Source organism: Myxine glutinosa, chromosome 3 (genome assembly GCF_964187855.1).
Source record: "Myxine glutinosa chromosome 3, kmMyxGlut1.1, whole genome shotgun sequence".
Taxonomy (NCBI): Eukaryota; Metazoa; Chordata; class Myxini; order Myxiniformes; family Myxinidae; genus Myxine; species Myxine glutinosa.
In genome coordinates, this window is record NC_136263.1 from 178885443 (window position 1) to 178904877 (window position 19435).

At 43.1% G+C, this 19435-nt stretch overlaps 2 protein-coding genes across 2 annotated transcripts in view; one reads left to right on the forward strand and one right to left on the reverse strand.

The window, feature by feature from the left end:
- Positions 1-19435, reverse strand: part of LOC144891238 (uncharacterized) — a 121664-nt gene that overhangs the window by 30763 nt on the left and 71466 nt on the right. The gene's annotated exons all lie outside the window — the stretch shown is intronic.
- LTO1 (LTO1 maturation factor of ABCE1) lies at positions 1072-12354 on the forward strand. The gene is made up of 5 exons (XM_068109778.2): positions 1072-1343; positions 8742-8847; positions 9459-9535; positions 9846-9963; positions 11917-12354. The coding sequence occupies exons 1-5, from the start codon at positions 1270-1272 to the stop codon at positions 11977-11979; spliced, it is 438 nt and encodes a 145-aa protein (XP_067965879.1). The 5' UTR covers positions 1072-1269; the 3' UTR covers positions 11980-12354.

Genomic DNA, 19435 nt, shown 5'->3' on the forward strand with positions numbered 1-19435 from the left:
AACAAAAAGTGGGCGGGGCTTAGTAAAATGGGCGTGGTTTACCAAAAAGTGGGCGGAGCTTACCAAAAATGGTATGTGGCACTGGAGGCGCTCAAACAAGAACATTGAGGGAGGTTTACCATTTTATCTTAGCTCAGTTAAAATATCTTAATAAAGAACCAAACTCAAACATATTTTTTGTTAATATATTAGATGGTGAAGAGAGTGGCAAGAGAATTAAATTATTTCCCACGCATAAACAAATATTTGTAGGGTCGTTGTTTGAGTGGGTTATATTCACCAGATGATATTAAGAGTAAAAGGTTAAAAGGTCCATGAGGTCAGAAGGATCACAGGTGTTTAAGTGGTCTAATGAATAAGGATAACATGTCAAAAGGTTAGAAGGTTCGTAAAGAACAGGGTGAGAGAAATAGAGGTCTTTAGGGGCAATGAGGGAGGGAAAGAATTAATATGGAAGTGAATGGGTCAAAGATTAATCTGCCAGATGATATGTAGAAGAAGGATGATAGGTCTATAAGAGAAAACAAATATTTGTAGTGTTTGAGTGGTCTAATGAACAACATTAAGGATAGGTACTACAGACAAAAGGTTCATAAAGATGAGGGTGGGAGAAATAGAGGTGTTTATGATTTTTGAAAAAGACAAGGGGGTAAATGACATTAGATAGGGATTTCCCATGTTAAACGGAGGTGTCCCAGAAGCAACATTATTACACTACTAGCGCGCGTAACACCGCGCTTTAAAATTGTGATATAAATTTAATGATGGTTAAAATTAATGGACGTATTGGAAACCTGTTCCGCCTTATTAGGCAATAAAACACAACTATTTAATAAACAAGTAATGTAGCTATAATTTTTACTTCAAATTTCTTTCTTCGTCGCGCTTTGGTTGTGACGTGTTTCCGTCGCTGTGCGCTATATGCTAGCCATGTCAAGAAGCAATAATCAGTAACAGTCTATACAGCAAACAATTTATCCCGTCGTTATTTTATTGAAAATTTTACGAACAACGATAGTTTACATCTATAAACGGAATTCTAAATGAAAATTTATATTGTTAATTTAATATATCTGTGGGACGTCTAGGTGACGTATATCCGGTCAAGATGGCTGCGTTCATGAGAGGAATTGAGTTGGTCATGTTCAAAATCGATTGAGGTTTAGTGAATGTTTTTGGATTAATTGAAGGTAATATGATCTTAATTGGTAATATGATCTTAATTGGAGGTTAAACCAACCCTAGAGCGTGTCCTCATTGGTTGGAATAATGGCCGATGCAACAGAAACCTCTGAGGGAAAGAGTGATGATTTGTTCGATGCGATCGTCATGGCAGATGAAAGGTAATGATGATTAATAATAATAACAGGTGAATTGTTTGTAATTAAGGAAAGGCATCTTTTTTGTTTGTACTCGGCGCGCTCTGTGCGCCCCACCACACGTCGTTTCAGAAGGATAGGCATCTTTGACCATTTCGGTGTCTTTTTGGGTCTTTGGTGTCTTTTTGGGTCTTCGGTGTCTTTTTGGGTCTTCGGTGTCTTTTTGGGTCTTCGGTGTCTTTTTGGGTCTTCGGTGTCTTTTTGGGTCTTCGGTGTCTTTTTGGGTCTTCGGTGTCTTTTTGGGTCTTCGGCGTCTTTTTGGGCCTTCGGCGTCTTTTTGGGTCTTCGGCGTGTTTTTGGGTCTTGTGCCGGTATCCTGTGCCGAGATTACCGTATTTTTGGGTCTTTTGGGGTCTTCGGTGTCTTTTGGGGTCTTTGGGGGTCTTTTTGGGTCTTCGGTGTCTTTTTGGGGCTTCGGTGTCTTTTTGGGGTTTCGGTGTCTTTTTGGGGCTTCGGTGTCTTTTTGGGGCTTCGGTGTCTTTTTGGGGCTTCGGTGTCTTTTTGGGGCTTCGGTGTCTTTTTGGGGCTTCGGTGTCTTTTTGGGGCTTCGGTGTCTTTTTGGGTCTTCGGTGTCTTTTTGGGTCTTCGGTGTCTTTTTGGGTCTTCGGTGTCTTTTTGGTCTTCGGTGTCTTTTTGGGTCTTCGGTGTCTTTTTGGGTCTTCGGTGTCTTTTTGGGTCGTTTGGGTCTTGCGTGTCTTTTGGTTCCTCTTTGTCTTTAAGAATATTTTGTTTTCGGGATGTTTTGGTTTTTCGGGGTATTTTGGGTCTTCCTGGTCTTTTGGGTCTTCGGGGTGTTTTGGGTCTTCCGGGTGTTTTGGGTCTTTGGGGCCATTCGAATCCTCAGGGCCTTTAAGAGTATTTTGGATTTTTCGGGTGTTTTGTGTCTTCAGGGGTCTTGGTAGGTCTTGGTGGTCTTAAGGGTCTTGGGGGATTTACAGGTTCATCAAAGTTGTGAGGGGTCTCAGCAGTCTAAATGTAATTAAGAGTTCAGGGACTGTGTTTTGGGTGTGAATTTTATTTGAGGAAGAAGAAAAAGAAGAAGAACTTTTTGGTCGCATATAAACAAACAAACGTAACCATATACGTTTGCTCTATTATAATTTTTTTTTTTTTTTTTTTAAAGCTATGTCACGTTTACTAAGGTCTTGTACCTACGACATACCTTAATATTTGTACAGTCAACGAACTCTGTCATTGCTGACGATTTGTAAACGACATATATTTTATTATATTGGGAATCGGCGGTATCACCCTCAAGGTGCAATCTTGTAGGAAAGATACACAGAGGATCTTTTAAGGGCGCCTTCAACTCCAACTGTAGGACAATCATCAGAGAGGGGGTTGATTACCCATGATGCAGTGCATGGGCGCCATATTGGTTGGCAAGGTAAACAAGGCCAAATAATTAGCATAACCTTGCATTGCAGTAAGTAGGAATAACGAGAAAAACGTGCTAGATTGTAGAGTTACTGATGTTATCGTTTCCAGGAAAGTTGAATACAACCAACATGATGGCGCGCATGGCATTATGGATAACTCTGAAAATTCTATAACATCACCCTGAAATTAAAAGCAATGGTCTCTATTTTCACGATTTTTAGTTATTTAAATACAATGTTTTTTTAAAAACTATACAACAACGGGCATTTTAAGGCCATTTTCCCTGCAAGAGCGGGGGTTAGCCTTGCGGTCCCCATGACGATGTTCTCCATTTTGCCCTATTTTCTGCATCTCTCCTTGTTAACCCGCTTGCCCGCATTTCTTGTTCGACCATCTTTAACCAAGTCTTTCTCGGTCTTCCCCGTCCTCTACCTCCTTTTGCATTCATTTCCATCACTCTTTTCAACCAGTCACTTTCATCCTTCCTCAACACATGACCAAACCATCTCAACCTGTTTCTCTTCACAGCATCCATCACAAGCTCTATTCCCATCATCTTTCGCAATTCATCATTTGTCTTCCCCTCTCTCAACGATACTCCACACATCCACCGAACCATTCGCATTTCCACGCTTTCCAGCCTACGTTGCTGCTCTACGTTCATTACCCATGTCTCACTCCCATAAATCATCACACTTCTCACACATGCAGCATACACCTTTCCCTTCAGCTTCAATGACACCCCTCCTCGTCAGTACGCCACTCAGTTCCCGAAACTTCTTCCATGCACATCTCACTCGAGCAACCGTTGCCGAGTCTGATCCACCTTCTCCATTCAGCATGTCTCCAAGGTAACAAAGTGTTTTCACACCTTCCAGCTTCACGCCGTCTCCAAGATCCAACTCAACATTTCCTCCATCTGCAGCTCCCTCTGTGCACACCTTACACTTGAATGTAGCTGCCACACTGGTTAATGACCCTCTCAAACCACTACATTTTTGATAAACCCACTCAGCGCATATTATGTTGGTGTCATGTTTTCTGAGGAGTTTGTAGACAGTGTGGTGAGTGTGACAAGAGTGAGTGAATGGTTGATGATGGTGAAAATGATGATTGGAAAGCTCTTGGTGAACATCATCTCGGGATATGCTCCGCAGGTTGGTCGGAGCGATGAAGAGAAGGACAAGTTCTGGTGTGCGATAGAAAAGCTGATGGAAAATGTGAAAGATGAAGTTGTTGTGGTAGGAGGAGATCTAAATGGACAGGTGGGAAGGAGTATGGACGGTTTTGAGGGAGTTCATGGGGGTTTCGGATATGGTGTGAGAAATGGAGAAGGTGAAGGGATTTTGGAGTTTGCTGATGGAGCTGATTTGTTGATTTGTAATACTCAGTTCCAGAAAGAGGATAATAAGCTTGTTACATACACATCAGGTGGGTCGACGACAACCGTTGACTACCTGCTGGTGCGTAGGCGAGATAGGGGGCACCTCCGGGACACAAAGATGATCCCGGGGGAGGAGGCTGTTTCACAGCACCACTTGGTTGTCTGCGACATAAGGGTGAAAGGTGCGAGGAGAGCTCGGCGGGTGAAGTACCAACCGAGAATGAAGGTGTGGAGTTTGAAAGAGGTGAAAGTGAGGGAGGCATTAAAAGAGAGGCTGAGTATGGTGGAGGATGATGTGGTTGAGCTTGAAAGTGGTTGGATGTCAATGAAAGATAGTCTGTTGGGAGCCGTTGTTGAGGTATGTGGATGGACAAAAGGACCACAGAGGCACTCGGAAACATGGTGGTGGGATGATGAAGTTGGAAAGAAGATTGACGAGAAGAGGAAGAAGTTCAAGGAGTGGCAGAAGGCGAAGGGTATGGGGGCAGAAAAGGCAGAGCATGAAAGTTATAAGGCAGCCAAGAAGGCTGCAAAGAAAGAGGTAGCAAAGGCACAGGAGGCATGGAGGAAAATGTTCGGAGAACGCTTGGATTCGGAAGAGGGTCAGAGAGCAGTATTCAGGATTGCAAAGCAGATAGCGAAAGAGAGGTGTGATGTGATGGGGGTGAGTTGCTTGAAGGATGAAGTGGGACAAATCGTTGTGGACCCAGATGGAATTCAAGGAAGATGGAAGAGAGATATGGAAATACTGTTGAATGCAGAGAATGAATGGGATGGCAACATAGAGAGTAACCCAGTTTTAGGGCCGGCAGAGAAGATAACCGAGAAGGAAGTTGAGGAAGCGATAAAAGCAATGAAGAGTAGAAAAGCGGGAGGGCCGACGGGAGTTGTGGGAGATATGTTGAAGGCAGCGGGAAATTGGGGTGTGAAGAGAATGACAGAGATCTGCAATCTGGTGGTGAAAGAAGGCCGCATTCCAGTGGATTGGGAACTGAGTACACTCATCCCTCTATACAAGGGGAAAGGTGACCCTCTGGACTGTGGCTCGTATCGAGCGATAAAGTTATTGGAGCATGGAATGAAGGTATTGGAAAGGCTGTTGGAGAGGAGGATAAGGAAGAAAGTGAAGATTGACGAAATGCAGTTTGGATTTATGCCAGGAAGAGGAACGACAGACGTGCTTTTTATTGTGAGGCAGTTGCAGGAGAAGTACCTGGAGAAGAGGAAGAAGTTGTTTCTTGGGTTTGTTGATCTGGAGAAAGCATTCGATAGGGTTCCACTGAAGTAGTGACATGGGCATTGAGGAAGTTAGCAGTGGAGGAATGGTTGATCAGAGTAGTGATGGCAATGTACAAAAGAGCGCGCACAGCTGTAAGGACGAAGGACGGGAACAGTGGTGAGTTTGAGGTGAAGGTGGGAGTGCATCAGGGGTCGGTACTAAGTCCACTACTATTTGTAGCTGTGATGGAGGTGCTGGCTCAGAACGTAAAGGAGGGTTTACCGTGGGAATTGTTGTATGCAGATGATCTGGTGTTGATTGCAGAAAGTATGGATGGACTGAAGGCGAAGATGAACAAGTGGAAGGAATGTATGGAGACAAAAGGTCTGAAGGTGAATATCGGAAAAACGAAGGTGATGGCAAGTGGTAAAGCATGTGGTGAGGTGGAAAGAACTGGGAAGTGGCCCTGAGCTGTGTGCAGGAAGGGTGTCGGAGTGAATTCCATTCAAATGACTCTTTTTTTTAAACTATGGTGTATTATAATTCAATTACTGTATTATGGTACAGTATCAAACTTGGTGATGTAATGGCTGAGTCATACCGAAAACTTTAAAAATGGTTCTTGCAGGTACCTAAGCGAAGACGCGCGAAAAACACCGTATATAGGATCTTTAACGTCCAACAAATGCTGGCAGATAGGACGCCCGTATAACATCCATCTCAGGGACAGCACACACACGTTGATGAATCACCCAGCCTGTGAAATACTGGGATGACAGTTTATCGCTGAGTCAGGATTCAAACCCAGGCTGGACTGCTCAGAGGCGAGTGTGCATACCTCTCGGCCATCCTGCCAGTCTTGTATCTTCCAGTGCTAAACCTGCCAGTGATATATTGTGTAAAGTCGTTGCATGTTCATGTTCTAAGTGGCTCACTTAACACTGCAGGGCCATCTATCTTAGTAGAATTTACCAAATGTCCGTCCGTCCGTTCGAAGCTACTGCAAAAACGACTCAACCGATCGCAACGATATTTTGGGTGGGTATTCCTGGGACCTGGGAGTAAAATAGGCAATATTGTTTTTCCAATTTTCCAGTTTTTCCAAACACGATGGAATAATATTTACCGATATGAACAATGATGTGGCTTTTGTTGAAATTCTACAAATACTGTTTATTCTACGTACCAGGAGAGAGTAGATCGACTCCTGACTAACTCTTCCTATATAAACGTGCGGCTCCGAAGTAACGTGGCAGCATGTGCAAAGCGACTGAGAAACAGGTGTAGCGGCCGCTTCCGTGTTGGATTCGGCGCGCACGCTTCACATAAACGTGCGACTGAGAAAGACGTGTAGCGGCCGCTTCCGTTTTGCAGAATTCACTTTTTTTTCAAAATGAGTGCCATGTACTATTGTACTGTTTAGATTTTGATGATTTGCTTGTGATATGATTCAACGGATGTTTTTATGAATCATTTAAAATAAAAAAAAGCCTTCAATTTCTGATATGTTGCCTTTTCATTTGATCCTCCCAATTGAAGCCCCGCCCATAGGGCGGGTACCGTTGCTAGTTTATTTAATATGCACTTTTTAAAATTCATTTCAGGAAGGGGTGGCTCCGAATAAAACCACCGTTTAGATGCCATTTCTCCCCGCAAAGCGGGGGTTGGCCTTTTCGGGGACCGTGGTTGTTGTTTTTTTGGTCCCCTTTTTGAAGCAATGTTTTACGGCCGGATGCCCTTCCTGACGCCAACCCTTTTTGTCGCCTTTTTACGACAAGCAGGGAATTACCAGTGAACTGGTACTCAAATTTGCCGACCTCGGAAGGATGACAGGCTGAGTCAACCCCCCTGGCGTTAATTCAGCGATCGACCGGGATTCGAACCCAGGATCCTTGGATCCTAAGCTGGCACCCTAGCCGCTAGCCCAACACCAGGTCCGAATGACCTGGTATAATGCATTTTCCATGCAACTATCAGTCCACAGAATACATGTTTTCATTATTAACAAGACACTGCTATTATTATTAGAAACATTGCACACACCTCCTTCGTTTAATTGTAATCCTTGCCAGAGGAAAAGGTATTGCATTTGAGTCCATTTGTCTGTTTGTCCGCACAGAATAAATATGATTTTCTCTGCAACCGTTAGTCCGATTGACAGGAAATCTTCACCATATGTGCAACTTCACCTGTATAATTTTAAATTATAATTATGATGTCGTAGGTCACGTGGTATGGGCGCCATCTTGGAAACGCCAAAAAACTTTGCATCTCTGAAAGCGCTGAATCTATATAAATAAAAGTGTGTGTGTGTGTGTGTGTGTGTGTGTGTATGTGTGTGTGTGTGTGTGTGTGTGTGTGTGTGTGTGTGTGTGTGTGTGTGTGTGTGTGTGTGTGTGTGTGTGTGTGTGTGTGTGTGTGTGTGTGTGTGTGTGTGTGTGTGTGTATGTGTGTGTGTGTCCTATAGACTCCTAAACGGAGAGGCTCACGTACTTGATTTTTGGCATAGACATGGCCATTGGGCCTGGGAAGGACATGGCCTACCTAAAAAATGACCTCCGATGACAAGATCCATATTTTTTTCATTCATATTTAACTTAGTGCATTTCAGCGAGGAACATTATACACTGATCTCAGCCTGTGCCAGAGCAGCTCGCTGATTCGCTCAGAGCGATCACGTGATGCTCCATCCTCGCCGCCAGACTCCACGCTGCCCTCCCCCCCCCCCGCCCCTCCACTTCTTCCCCCCGCCCCTCCACTTCTTCCCCCCTCCCCTCCACTTCTTCCCCCCTCCCCTCCACTTCTCCCCCCTCCCCCTCCTCCCCCGCCCGGCAACGCCGGGTACTTCTGCTAGTAGAAAATAATTGAGACATGGCTCATTTTGAAGAACTCTCCATGGGGAATAACGTATATTAATGATTATGTCACAGGTGCCTCCATTACGACGTCATAATTCGACAAGTAAAAAACTTCATCCGATGAAATTTCTTGAGCATCATCTGGGGATAAATTGCTGGAGAAAAATAAATGGTCATTGGTCACATGGTTCGGCCGCTGTATTTGTTTTTACACAAAAGCCTTAAAAAACACCTAAAACACATCCCGGCGATTGTCTGCAATCTGATTGCTCTTTCTTGTTTCTTAATGCTTTCATTCTTGTAAATGTTTTTCCAAGAAAGAGTGCTGCAATTTTTTTTGCATGCTGCTTCTTGACTCCCTTGCAGGATATCACTTGAGCCGATGTCATTATGAATCGTGTAATATTTCTTATTGCCACTATCCTTTAGAAGAACATATTTGTTTCCAGGAAGATTGCCCATTGGCTGATGTTTCTTTTTATTTAATCCCAAAGGTCTGAGCCACTGATGTTAATTTGCAGGTTTCGGAGTGATGGTTTTCACGAAGGCTGGTCTCTTGGGGAGGTGCAGGGGCTACGGGAAGGCAAACATCTAGGACTGATTGAAGGAGCCAAACTTGCATCAGAGGTAGGCCCTTTGTTCATGGCTTTTATTGAAAGTGGGATCACTGTTCCCAATTTTGTTTAAATGGGGATATTGTAATCGGCTCCATCTATCTGCCTGTCTATTTGTCTGTCACGCTATCTCCTAAACTGTTGTGCAGAAATACACCAAACTTGGTAGTTATGATCACTACATGGCAAGAATATGTGAGCAATAGAATTTTTGGTCACGCACCTTGGGGCCCTATTGTGGGGTCAAAAGGTCAAATGCCAAAAAAATGCAATAATGGGCACATCTTAAACATGTTTTAAATTTTGTATGTGCCATCGACATTGTGGGACGTATGAAATATGTAACGATTTTTGGGGGGGGGGATTTGACCCCTGGTATATGCCTCAGGCATTGAGGACCTTGAGTCACAGGGGTCAAAACGGAAGATTATTTTTTTAACTTAAAATTTGATCTTTGGTCATTCCTGGTGGAACTTTCTGCCAACTTTCAAGTGTGCCTGAGGTGGGAAGCGTGGGGATTTTCGATGGTGCTCCATAGCCTTCGCTCTAGTTATTCCTCTGATTGCAATTACAAAGTCCAACCATAATGCAGAAGTGACTGGTGACAATGACACATTTGTGCAGGTATCATATTGTCATGGCTTTGCTGCGACTTGGAAAGCATTGCTACAGTTGGGGAACACTGAAGATCCGAAGATAAGGTAAATATAAAATGGTGAATGTTAGATGAATCTTGACCCAGCTATAAACTGCCACCTTGCAGTTTTGCATGCAGGGAGAGGCATCGATGGGTGCGCCGTCCGTCGGAGGGATGTCAAGTTGGTGGACCGTTTATCAGCACTGGTTGTTTGTTGATGTTAAAAATCCCATGGTGTTTCACAAAGGTTAAAGTAGTAGTAGAAGTAGTTGTCAGATTGATTTGTGAAGCAAAGTCCACGTTTGGGTGGATTTAATGACCAATGGAATTATTTATTTGATTTTGATCTGTTCTTGCTCCATGCCGGTTTATAGTCGGAGATTGAAGGTGTTGGACTCGTTGCTCATTATGATCTGCAACTTCCCATTACATGATGCAGCGAACCCCCTCCTGCAGGACCACTTGGAAAAGATCCGGGGGAAATTTAAGCAGGTCTGGCAGCACAAATGCTGTGCATTTAATTTTACGTCCATGGTTATCTTCTTTGTGATTGGATTGTTGGGTGCATGTACAAGGAGGCATTAGCTAACAATAATCATTTGGATTCCAGATATAAACGGGAACGGCAGTCGGTATAGCGCATACCTCCGTCAGGCTGAACAGTTTACGTTTTGTATACCACTGATAGGCTGGATCTGCATCCGAACCTTAACTGCATCCGAAAATTGGCTTGTTCTTGTCACTTACCCAAATTATCCACCAAGTATTTTTCATAATCGGTCAACATTTTGAGGTGTCTTGCTATATATAATTTTTGGCCCCATCTTTAAATGGTGAAGAATCGCTAAATAATTATCGTATTCGGATCTTCACCAAAATTATATCGATTCTTTCTTGTCACACACTAGTCCACCAAGTTTCTTCCGAATCGGTCCATAACTTTTTGAGATATCGTGCCGTATATCGTTTTTGGCACTATCCCTCAATGGTGAAGAATCACATAAAAATTCTCATATTCGGATCTGCATCTGGATATTGACCACAAATGTGCATTTTGCTGTCCTTGGTCGGTCACCTACATACACAATAAACGATTGCTTCAAAACTATGGGCAAACTTTGTGTGACAGACAAACAGACGCCACAGACCAACAGACTTGTCGAAATACTTTTGCCAAATAATAAACAAAGAAATAGGTGTGAATACATAACCTCTGTCCACCTCCGGTGGTGGAGATAATAACAGGTGAATTTGAAAAAAGTTTTTGAAAACGTTTTGATTTTTAATAGAAATCTCAAAGATTAGTTTTAATGAGATATTAACCCGCCCGAAATTCTGGGGGAATTGACCCGCCCGTAATTCTGGGGGGAATTGACCCGCCCGTAATTCTGGGGGAATTGACCCGCCCGTAATTCTGGGGGAATTGACCCGCCCGTAATTCTGGGGGAATGGACCCGCCCGTAATTCTGGGGGAATTGACCCGCCCGTAATTCTGGGGGAATGGACCCGCCCGTAATTCTGGGGGAATGGACCCGCCCGTAATTCTGGGGGAATTGACCCGCCCGTAATTCTGGGGGAATTGACCCGCCCGTAATTCTGGGGGTATTGACCCGCCCGTAATTCTGGGGGTATTGACCCGCCCGTAATTCTGGGGGTATTGACCCGCCCGTAATTCTGGGGGAATTGACCCGCCCGTAATTCTGGGGGAATTGACCCGCCCGTAATTCTGGGGGAATTGACCCGCCCGTAATTCTGGGGGAATTGACCCGCCCGTAATTCTGGAGGAATTGACCCGCCCGTAATTCTGGGGGAATTGACCCGCCCGTAATTCTGGGGGACTATCGGGGGTTGCCCCCTAAAATAGGTATTTGCTTTCTTCTCAGAAACTACACATACAATTCCTATGAAACTTGACCACAACGTTCCATTCATCACCCGTGATGTACCAATGTTTGTTCAGGGCATTAGAAAAATTGGGGTCGGAGGAGGCATGGTAGGGGAGTGGGGGGAGTTTCCCCCAAAAATAGGTATTTTTTGTTTGTTTGTTTATTGTCTTGTAATTATGTTTGTATGATTGTACATGCTGCCCTGTCTTCTAGCAACCATTGAAATTGTTTTAAAATACTATTATACTGTTTAAAAGACCTTTAGTCAGTGTAGTATACTGCTTTTTTCTACCAGGTGAGCACCAGGGGAATTGCCCCTATTTTATTATAATGGGTTAATGGTCATAGTCAAATTTCCTAATCGACCCAGCACTAATATACATATATATAATGCAACAGGTACATCTTTCAGACTTGGAGTATGTGCCATGTCGGGAAGATAATTACTTTCACCATCACAAAGTTGGGCAGTTTGTTTTGATAAATATCCATTATTTCCCATTGTGTGGAATGATTCGCCACAGTTTGTGGATTTTTACAAGTTTCCATGCATTTCCAGGTGTGCTCGCTGCTTGGCATTCAACCTTCAGACGACACAGCTGCTTCAAGTGTTGCGTTTTAGATTTGCTGTCTGTGTTTCAGTTGAAAAGTCTTTGCTGGCCTTTCCCTCAAAGGACGTATGCAGTGACGTACCGATTATCGAATGATCGTACTACAAGTGTACAATTCTCCTCCCACCTGTGCTTATTTATAAATCTACTCATGCTTCTTATGTCACATACTTGGTGTTTGATTATATTTGCCCCCTCCTTACTCCCACTTCCTGTCTAGGCCCAGCTATATACATTTCATCACAGATCAGGCCTCGATCATTTCGATTCTCTTCAGTGCTGTGGAAACAATGTTTTCGACTTTGTGACAACAATGTGGTAGTTTTTGAAATGCTTCATGGGGTGTATGCAGAGTTATGAATAAGATATTACATTTCTTCCTGAAATTCCTGCTCAGGGTTTGGTTGGCAGGATTGCTCGGAGGGATTGCACTCATGTACTGCATTTGATTCTTGGCCTTGCTATACCCAGCCTGTACGGGTAGGTATCCCTTTGCCGGCAACATTAAGCCCCCTATCCTGTCTGTTGGCATTCGCCCTTTGATATTTATTGATGCTACGTTGCCGTTTGAAGTCATTAACCAGTGTGGCAGCGACATTCAAGTGTAAGGTGTGCACAGAGGGAGCTGCAGATGGAGGAAATGTTGAGTTGGATCTTGGAGACTGCATGAAGCTGGAAGGTGTGAAAACATTTTGCTACCTCGGAGACATGCTGAATGGAGAAGGTGGATCAGATTCGGCAACGGTTGCTGGAGTGAGATGTGCATGGAAGAAGTTTCGGGAACTGAGTGGCGTGCTGATAAGGAGGGGAGTGTCGTTGAAGCTGAAGGGAAAGGCGTATGCTGCATGTGTGAGAAGTGTTATGATTTATGGGAGCGAGACATCGGTAATGAACGTAGAGCAGCAACGAAGGCTGGAAAGGGTGGAAATGCGAATGGTTCGGTGAATGTGCAGAGTATCGTTGAGAGAGAGAGGAAGACAAATGATGAATTGCGAAAGATGATGGGAATAGAGCTTGTGATGGATGCTGTGAAGAGGAACAGGTTGAGATGGTTTGGTCATGTGTTGAGGGATGAAAGTGACTGGTTGAGAAGAGTGATGGAAATGAATGTGGAAGGAAGTAGAGGATGGGGAAGACCGAGAAAGACTTGGCTAAAGATGGTGGAAGAAGAAATGCGGGCAAGGGGGTCAACAAGGGGAGATGCAGAAAATAGGGCAAAATGGAGAAGATTGTCATGGGGACCGCAAGGCTAACCCCCGCTCTTGCAGGGAAAATGGCCTTAAAATGCCTGTTGTTGTTGTTGCCGCCGTTTGAAGAGTCTACCATTGTATGCAGGGAAAATATGATCTAGCGGGGATACTGCATCAGCGGCCTAGCCGTGCCATTGTTATATTATAAGAAAAACAGCACCAGGTTGCTGAATATTTATGATGATGATGGCCAGGGATAGTTTGTGGTGCACATACCATTGACATTATGGTAAAGGGCATTGTTTTCAAAATTATGATGCAACGCTGGTTCTGCTTTGTTACGTTGTATGTGACGGACCAGACTAAAGTTAAATCTTCATTATTGGGCCGTCCACCGAGCAGTGCGAGACGGGGTTTTGCAATCGCTTCTGTGTGTCTGTCTAAGCCGTATCTCTTTTACCATTTGAGCTTTTGTCATCAAATTTTCAACAAAGCTTTATTATGTGAATATGGAGAATACAAATTAATAATTTTGTCAAAAGTCAGTGTCACATAAAATTGTCACTCTTCATGCAATTGACCTGAAATTTTAATAATTTGCATTTTGGGTCGCTGAATTGGTTCACCAATCAAAAGCTAGAAGCCGATTGTTTTTATTTTTTTACATTCAAAAGTCAAATGTCATGGTTGCATAAAATCGTCAATTTTCATCCGATTGACTTGAAATTTGAGCAGGGTTTGCACATTAGGTCCCTCAAGCATATTGCTTTTGAGGTCAAAAGGTCAAGATCACCTAAAATCGTCAATTTTTGGTATTTTTATTTATTTATCTGGTTTCGTCATGCTTAGCATACGGATGAAGTCTGAATACAAAGTGGATGTGGACAGACGTTGCATTTTCAGACGTTTTTTAGTTGTACTTCCAACACTTATTTTTTTATGCAGGATCTAAGGCTCTTCATGGAGTTGACGCGTGCGTGCGCGCGCACACACACACACACACACACACACACCACGACTGTTGGACAGACAAACAGCCACTGAGCGTGGGGGATGTGCCGTCACCTCCTGGGGTACTCTGGGTAGCAGTGACGTCACACCAATGGCGCCACCTTTCTCACCGCACTCAGCAGGGAATTTCCTAAGGAGGAATGTCTTTCTCCCCATGGATGCCAACCTATGGGGATTGACCTTGCTCTTAACTTTTTAAATACCGAACGTCAAGGAAGGAAGCAGCACGTACCATATTCAGGTGTTTGGTATGACTCGTCCTGGGTTTGAATCACTGATCTCCCAGACTCGAGCGGATGCTCTAAGCATTACCCTACCGAGTCTGTATTCCAGACCGGTCTGTGCATCGGTGAGTGTTCTGGCCTTCAGCCAGGGCGTTAAGCTGAGGACCCCTCTTCAACACTGGGTTTACAATGTCACCTTGGTGCCGGACACATAAACATAAAAACGAAAACGAAAACAAAAACAAACATACACAAAATCAAACACGCACACAATGGAAATAGTTTTTTTTAAAGTGTACAAATCGCGATACATTTTGATAAAAAAGTTGTGTACTTAGTTGAGGCTTGTATAAGACCTAACACATAAAGGGAGTGGGAGACAGGAGGGGGGGGAGAGAGGGAAGCACAACAGCAGAGAACAAATTCTGTTGAAACCAAAACTTTCAGAATCATTGGAATGTCCCGCGATGAAGCTAACTCCGAGGGCCTTTCACTCACTCACCGCAGGCAGGTTGGTGGTTTTTCTGTCTTCTATCGACTCCTCTCCGGCCTTGCTCCCCCAGCTCTCTCTGCTCTGTCCCCCAAATATCCCTACAGGTCGCACAAGATCTGCCAGCAACCCTCTTATGGTTAAACTGCCAAAATCTAGGCTCTCTGCTCACCTTCACTCTTTCATTCCTCTTTTATGCCGCCTCTGGAACAAACTCCCCCACTCCCTTCAATCCCACTCCTCCCTCCAGGTCTTTAAAACAGCTGTTCACCACCATCTCTTATCTTCCCCCATCCAAAACCTTGATCTTTTCTACCCCCGCTAATTCACCCCAGATACACTTTTTTCGAAATTCCAACTTCTTTCCTGGAAGTCCTTGCAGTGTCCATATGTTTTATACCTCTCCCACCTCCCCCAAGCCCTCTCCCTCCCACAGTTCTTTCGATGTCCCTGCTCTCAAATGTTGTGTTTGTGTCCTTCCCCCTCTCTCCCCATCTTGTCTACCGCTCCCCTTATTTTGTGTTTTTTGTGTCGGTTTGACTTTTTGTGTGCTTAATGTTAGCTCTTTCACGAGACTCGATCTTGTATACAAAAAAAACAAAACCCAAAAAAAATAGGGACATCAAGAGATCTGTGGAAGAGAGAGGGCTGGAGCAGGGTACACAGGATAAAATATATCAACATTTCCAAAAAAAGAAATCCACTTTGACATTTTGGGTTATTATATTTAGATCGGTGATAAAAAAAATCTCAACTTGATCAATTTTAAATTCAGGCTGTAACACAACATGTGAAAAAAGTCAAGGGGTGTGAATACTTTCTGAAGGCACTGTGCAGTAGTTGATAATATCTGTCGTGTCAGCGATTTATTATTTGATCCTCACATGTAACCAAGGTCGATTACTCACACAAGGTGCATATACCACCTTGGATGAATTGTGGTCCTTGTGGTGAGGGTGGGGCGCAATCACTTTTTACCTTGCTGAGTTCAAAGCAAAAATGATTGGGTTTTTATATTATGACCAGGAGGTGATTAAAGTGCATTTATCGAGGTTCCCTGCCACCTATGTATCCTTTTTGGCCCCATCACTCAATGGTGAAGAATTATCGGATCCGGATCTTCATCAAAATCGAATCGATTCTTCCTCGTCACACACCCAGCCTGTCCACCAAGTTTCGTCCGAATCAGTCCGCAACTGTTTAAGATGTCCTGCTCATAGACAGGCAGAGATGAAAACATAACCTCATTCCATTTTGAGTGGCGAAGTAACTAAAAAAAGAGCTCCATTATAGGAACACTAATTGTCAGATTTTATAGTCGATGGATTAACTACAGTGAGTCGAGGCTGTGTTCATATATACAGTACACGGACGCCGCAAAGGCACCTGGGAAATATCGGACACTGTTCACATATCCACGGATGTGACAGTAATGCGCGTCACAAACTGTGCGGAAATCGGTTCATTTTTGCTGCACAAATGAGCACGACGGTCCCAGGTATGTTGACTTTCTGAATGTGATTTTGAGTGTATATAGATTAATGGTAAAACTAGAACGCATCTGAAAATGCAAATCCCACCCGGTCCGTTTGTATTCATACGTCTTCTTCTTCTTTTTCTTCCATATGTTCAAAATAACGAAAACAGTTTAAAGAAAAATACATAAATGAAAATTCATGATTTATGCAGCTTTGAGCTTTAGATATAAAAAAAACAAAAACAAATCAGCTTCCAGCTTTTGATTGGTGAACCAATACTGTAACCTGATATTCAAATTTCTGGTTAATTGGATGAAACGACGATTTTATGCAACTTTGACCTTTTGATCAAAAACAAACAAACAATCAACTCCTATATTTTGATGAGTGAACCAATTGGGTGACCTGACATGCAAATTCTTTAAATGTCAGGTCAATCGGATGAAAATTGATGATTTTTTGATGCTCACCATTGACCTTTTGACAAAATTATCATAAGCTGTTGAAAATTTCATTTCAAATGGTAAAAAAGTTACGGCCTGGACAGACCGACATACACATACACATACACATACACACATTTTTACACACACTTTTTTTTTACACACATTTTCACACACATGTACGCACACACACACACACATTTTCACACACATATACACACACACATATACGCACACAGACACATACAAACACATTTTCACACACATTTATACACACACATACGCGCGCACACACACACATCGAAACACACATTTTTACAAACAAACACAAACACATTTACACACACATTTACAAACACACACACATTTACATACACACACATTTTTACAAACAAACACAAACAAATTTACACACACATTTACAAACACACACACATTTACATACACACACACATACTTATACACACATTTACAGACACGTTTACATATACACACACATACATTTATACACACACATACGCGCGCGCACACACACATCGAAACACACATTTTTACAAACAAACACATTTACACACACATTTACAAACACACACACATTTACATACACACACACATACTTACACGCACATTTACAGACACATTTACATATACACACACATACATACAAACACACACAAACACACACACATTTATACACACACATACGCGCACACACACACACATCGAAACACACATTTTTACAAACAAACACAAACACATTTACATATACACACACATACATACAAACACACACACACACATTTATACACACACATACGCGCGCGCACACACACATCGAAACACACATTTTTACAAACAAACACAAACACATTTACACACACATTTACAAACACACACACATTTACATACACACACACATTTTTACAAACAAACACAAACACATTTACACACACATTTACAAACACACACACATTTACATACACACACACATTTTTACAAACAAACACAAACACATTTACACACACACACACATTTACATATACACACACACACACGCACACATATATATATATATATATATATATATATATATACGCGCACACACGATTACAAAACCCCGTCCGTTTTATGCTGTGCAGGGCACGGGATAATAAGAAATCGACAGGAAGGTGCAGACGGTGGATCCACTCTATACTCGGAAAGAGACAGACAGGAGGCTTATGCTGTTCGACAGTTCGACCTCGAAGGCGACATTTCCGCTAAGAGCGACCGCATGGTTCTCCATAATACCGGCTATGACGTCATGTCGCCATCCGGCGGCATTGCCGGCACGTTTCCGCCGCACGGTGCCATCGGAACCCTTTGGACATCCGTACGGAACGTATGTGAACACAGACGTTGATCGCCATTTTTTTTCCGTATCCATATGTGAACCATCGAATCATGACGTCACGTGATTGATTAGACATATTTTCACATGCTCCGTCCGGGCTCCGGGGTCAGCACCAGCCTATCGATGGAAATAAAGTAACGTTCTAATATCTTGATATATTTTTTTCTCACCATCGTGCATATTTAAGCTGTGCACAGCTTGCTCATGATGCTCACAATTCTCCATGACACTTTGTCCAGTTGTGGGGAAGATGAGAATGTTAATTAATGAACAGACAGGGAAACATTTTAAGAATCTCAAACTTATTAAAAGTAGGTGGCCTGGATTTACCAACTTCGGAGATCAGTTTTAACAAACTTATTGGAGTTTTATGAAGTCGTTTGTGATTGGGTGGTTGAGGGAAGTGCAGTGTATGTTGTGCATCTTAAGTTTTCAGGAGGCATTCGATCAGGTTCCACATGTGAAGATGAGGCTTATTGAGCAGCTGGTCCAATTGATAGGAAGCAGGTTGTTTGGACGAATGCAACTACCCTTGTGGGGTGTCTGGGATCAGTACTAGGACCGTTAATGATTTTATAATGGGGTGAAGAGTTGGAAGATTCAGGAAGGTCCATATACATTCGTAGAATTGGGGGGAATTGATGCAATTTAACCTGAATAAGTGTATGGTGCTGGAAATGGGTAAGAATAATGAAAATAGAGATCACATGATGGAAGCGCGTCACACAGGTCTTGGAGCGCGTCACACAGGTTAAGGATCTGAGATGGGGATAAGTTACAAATCAAAGGAGAAAATGTTAACTCTGGAGAGGAATTTAGCGAGGGCCTCATCTGGAATATTGTGTTCAGTTCTGGTTACCTCATCTCAGGAATAACATAACTACCATAGGGGAGGGTGCAATGCAGGCCTACTCGATTGATTCCGGGCCTACCTTGACTAAGCTATGAGGAGTGGCTGAAGGAGACAGGGCCTTATACATAAGAAAGGAGGCGATTACAAGGGGATATGATGTAGATGTTTAAGATAATGAAGGTGTGGACAATATAAGTGCTGAGGTGTTGTTCAACAGAACAGACAATGGTAGGACCAGGGGAGGGGGCAACAGCCTGAGAGTAAAGAAGATGAGAGTTATGGCAGTGTCATGGCAGGGGTCTTTCACTCTGAGTAATTAATGCATGGAAACGTATGGGTAGCAGAAACAGTAGATAGGTTTAGATTGGAACTAGATAGGTATACC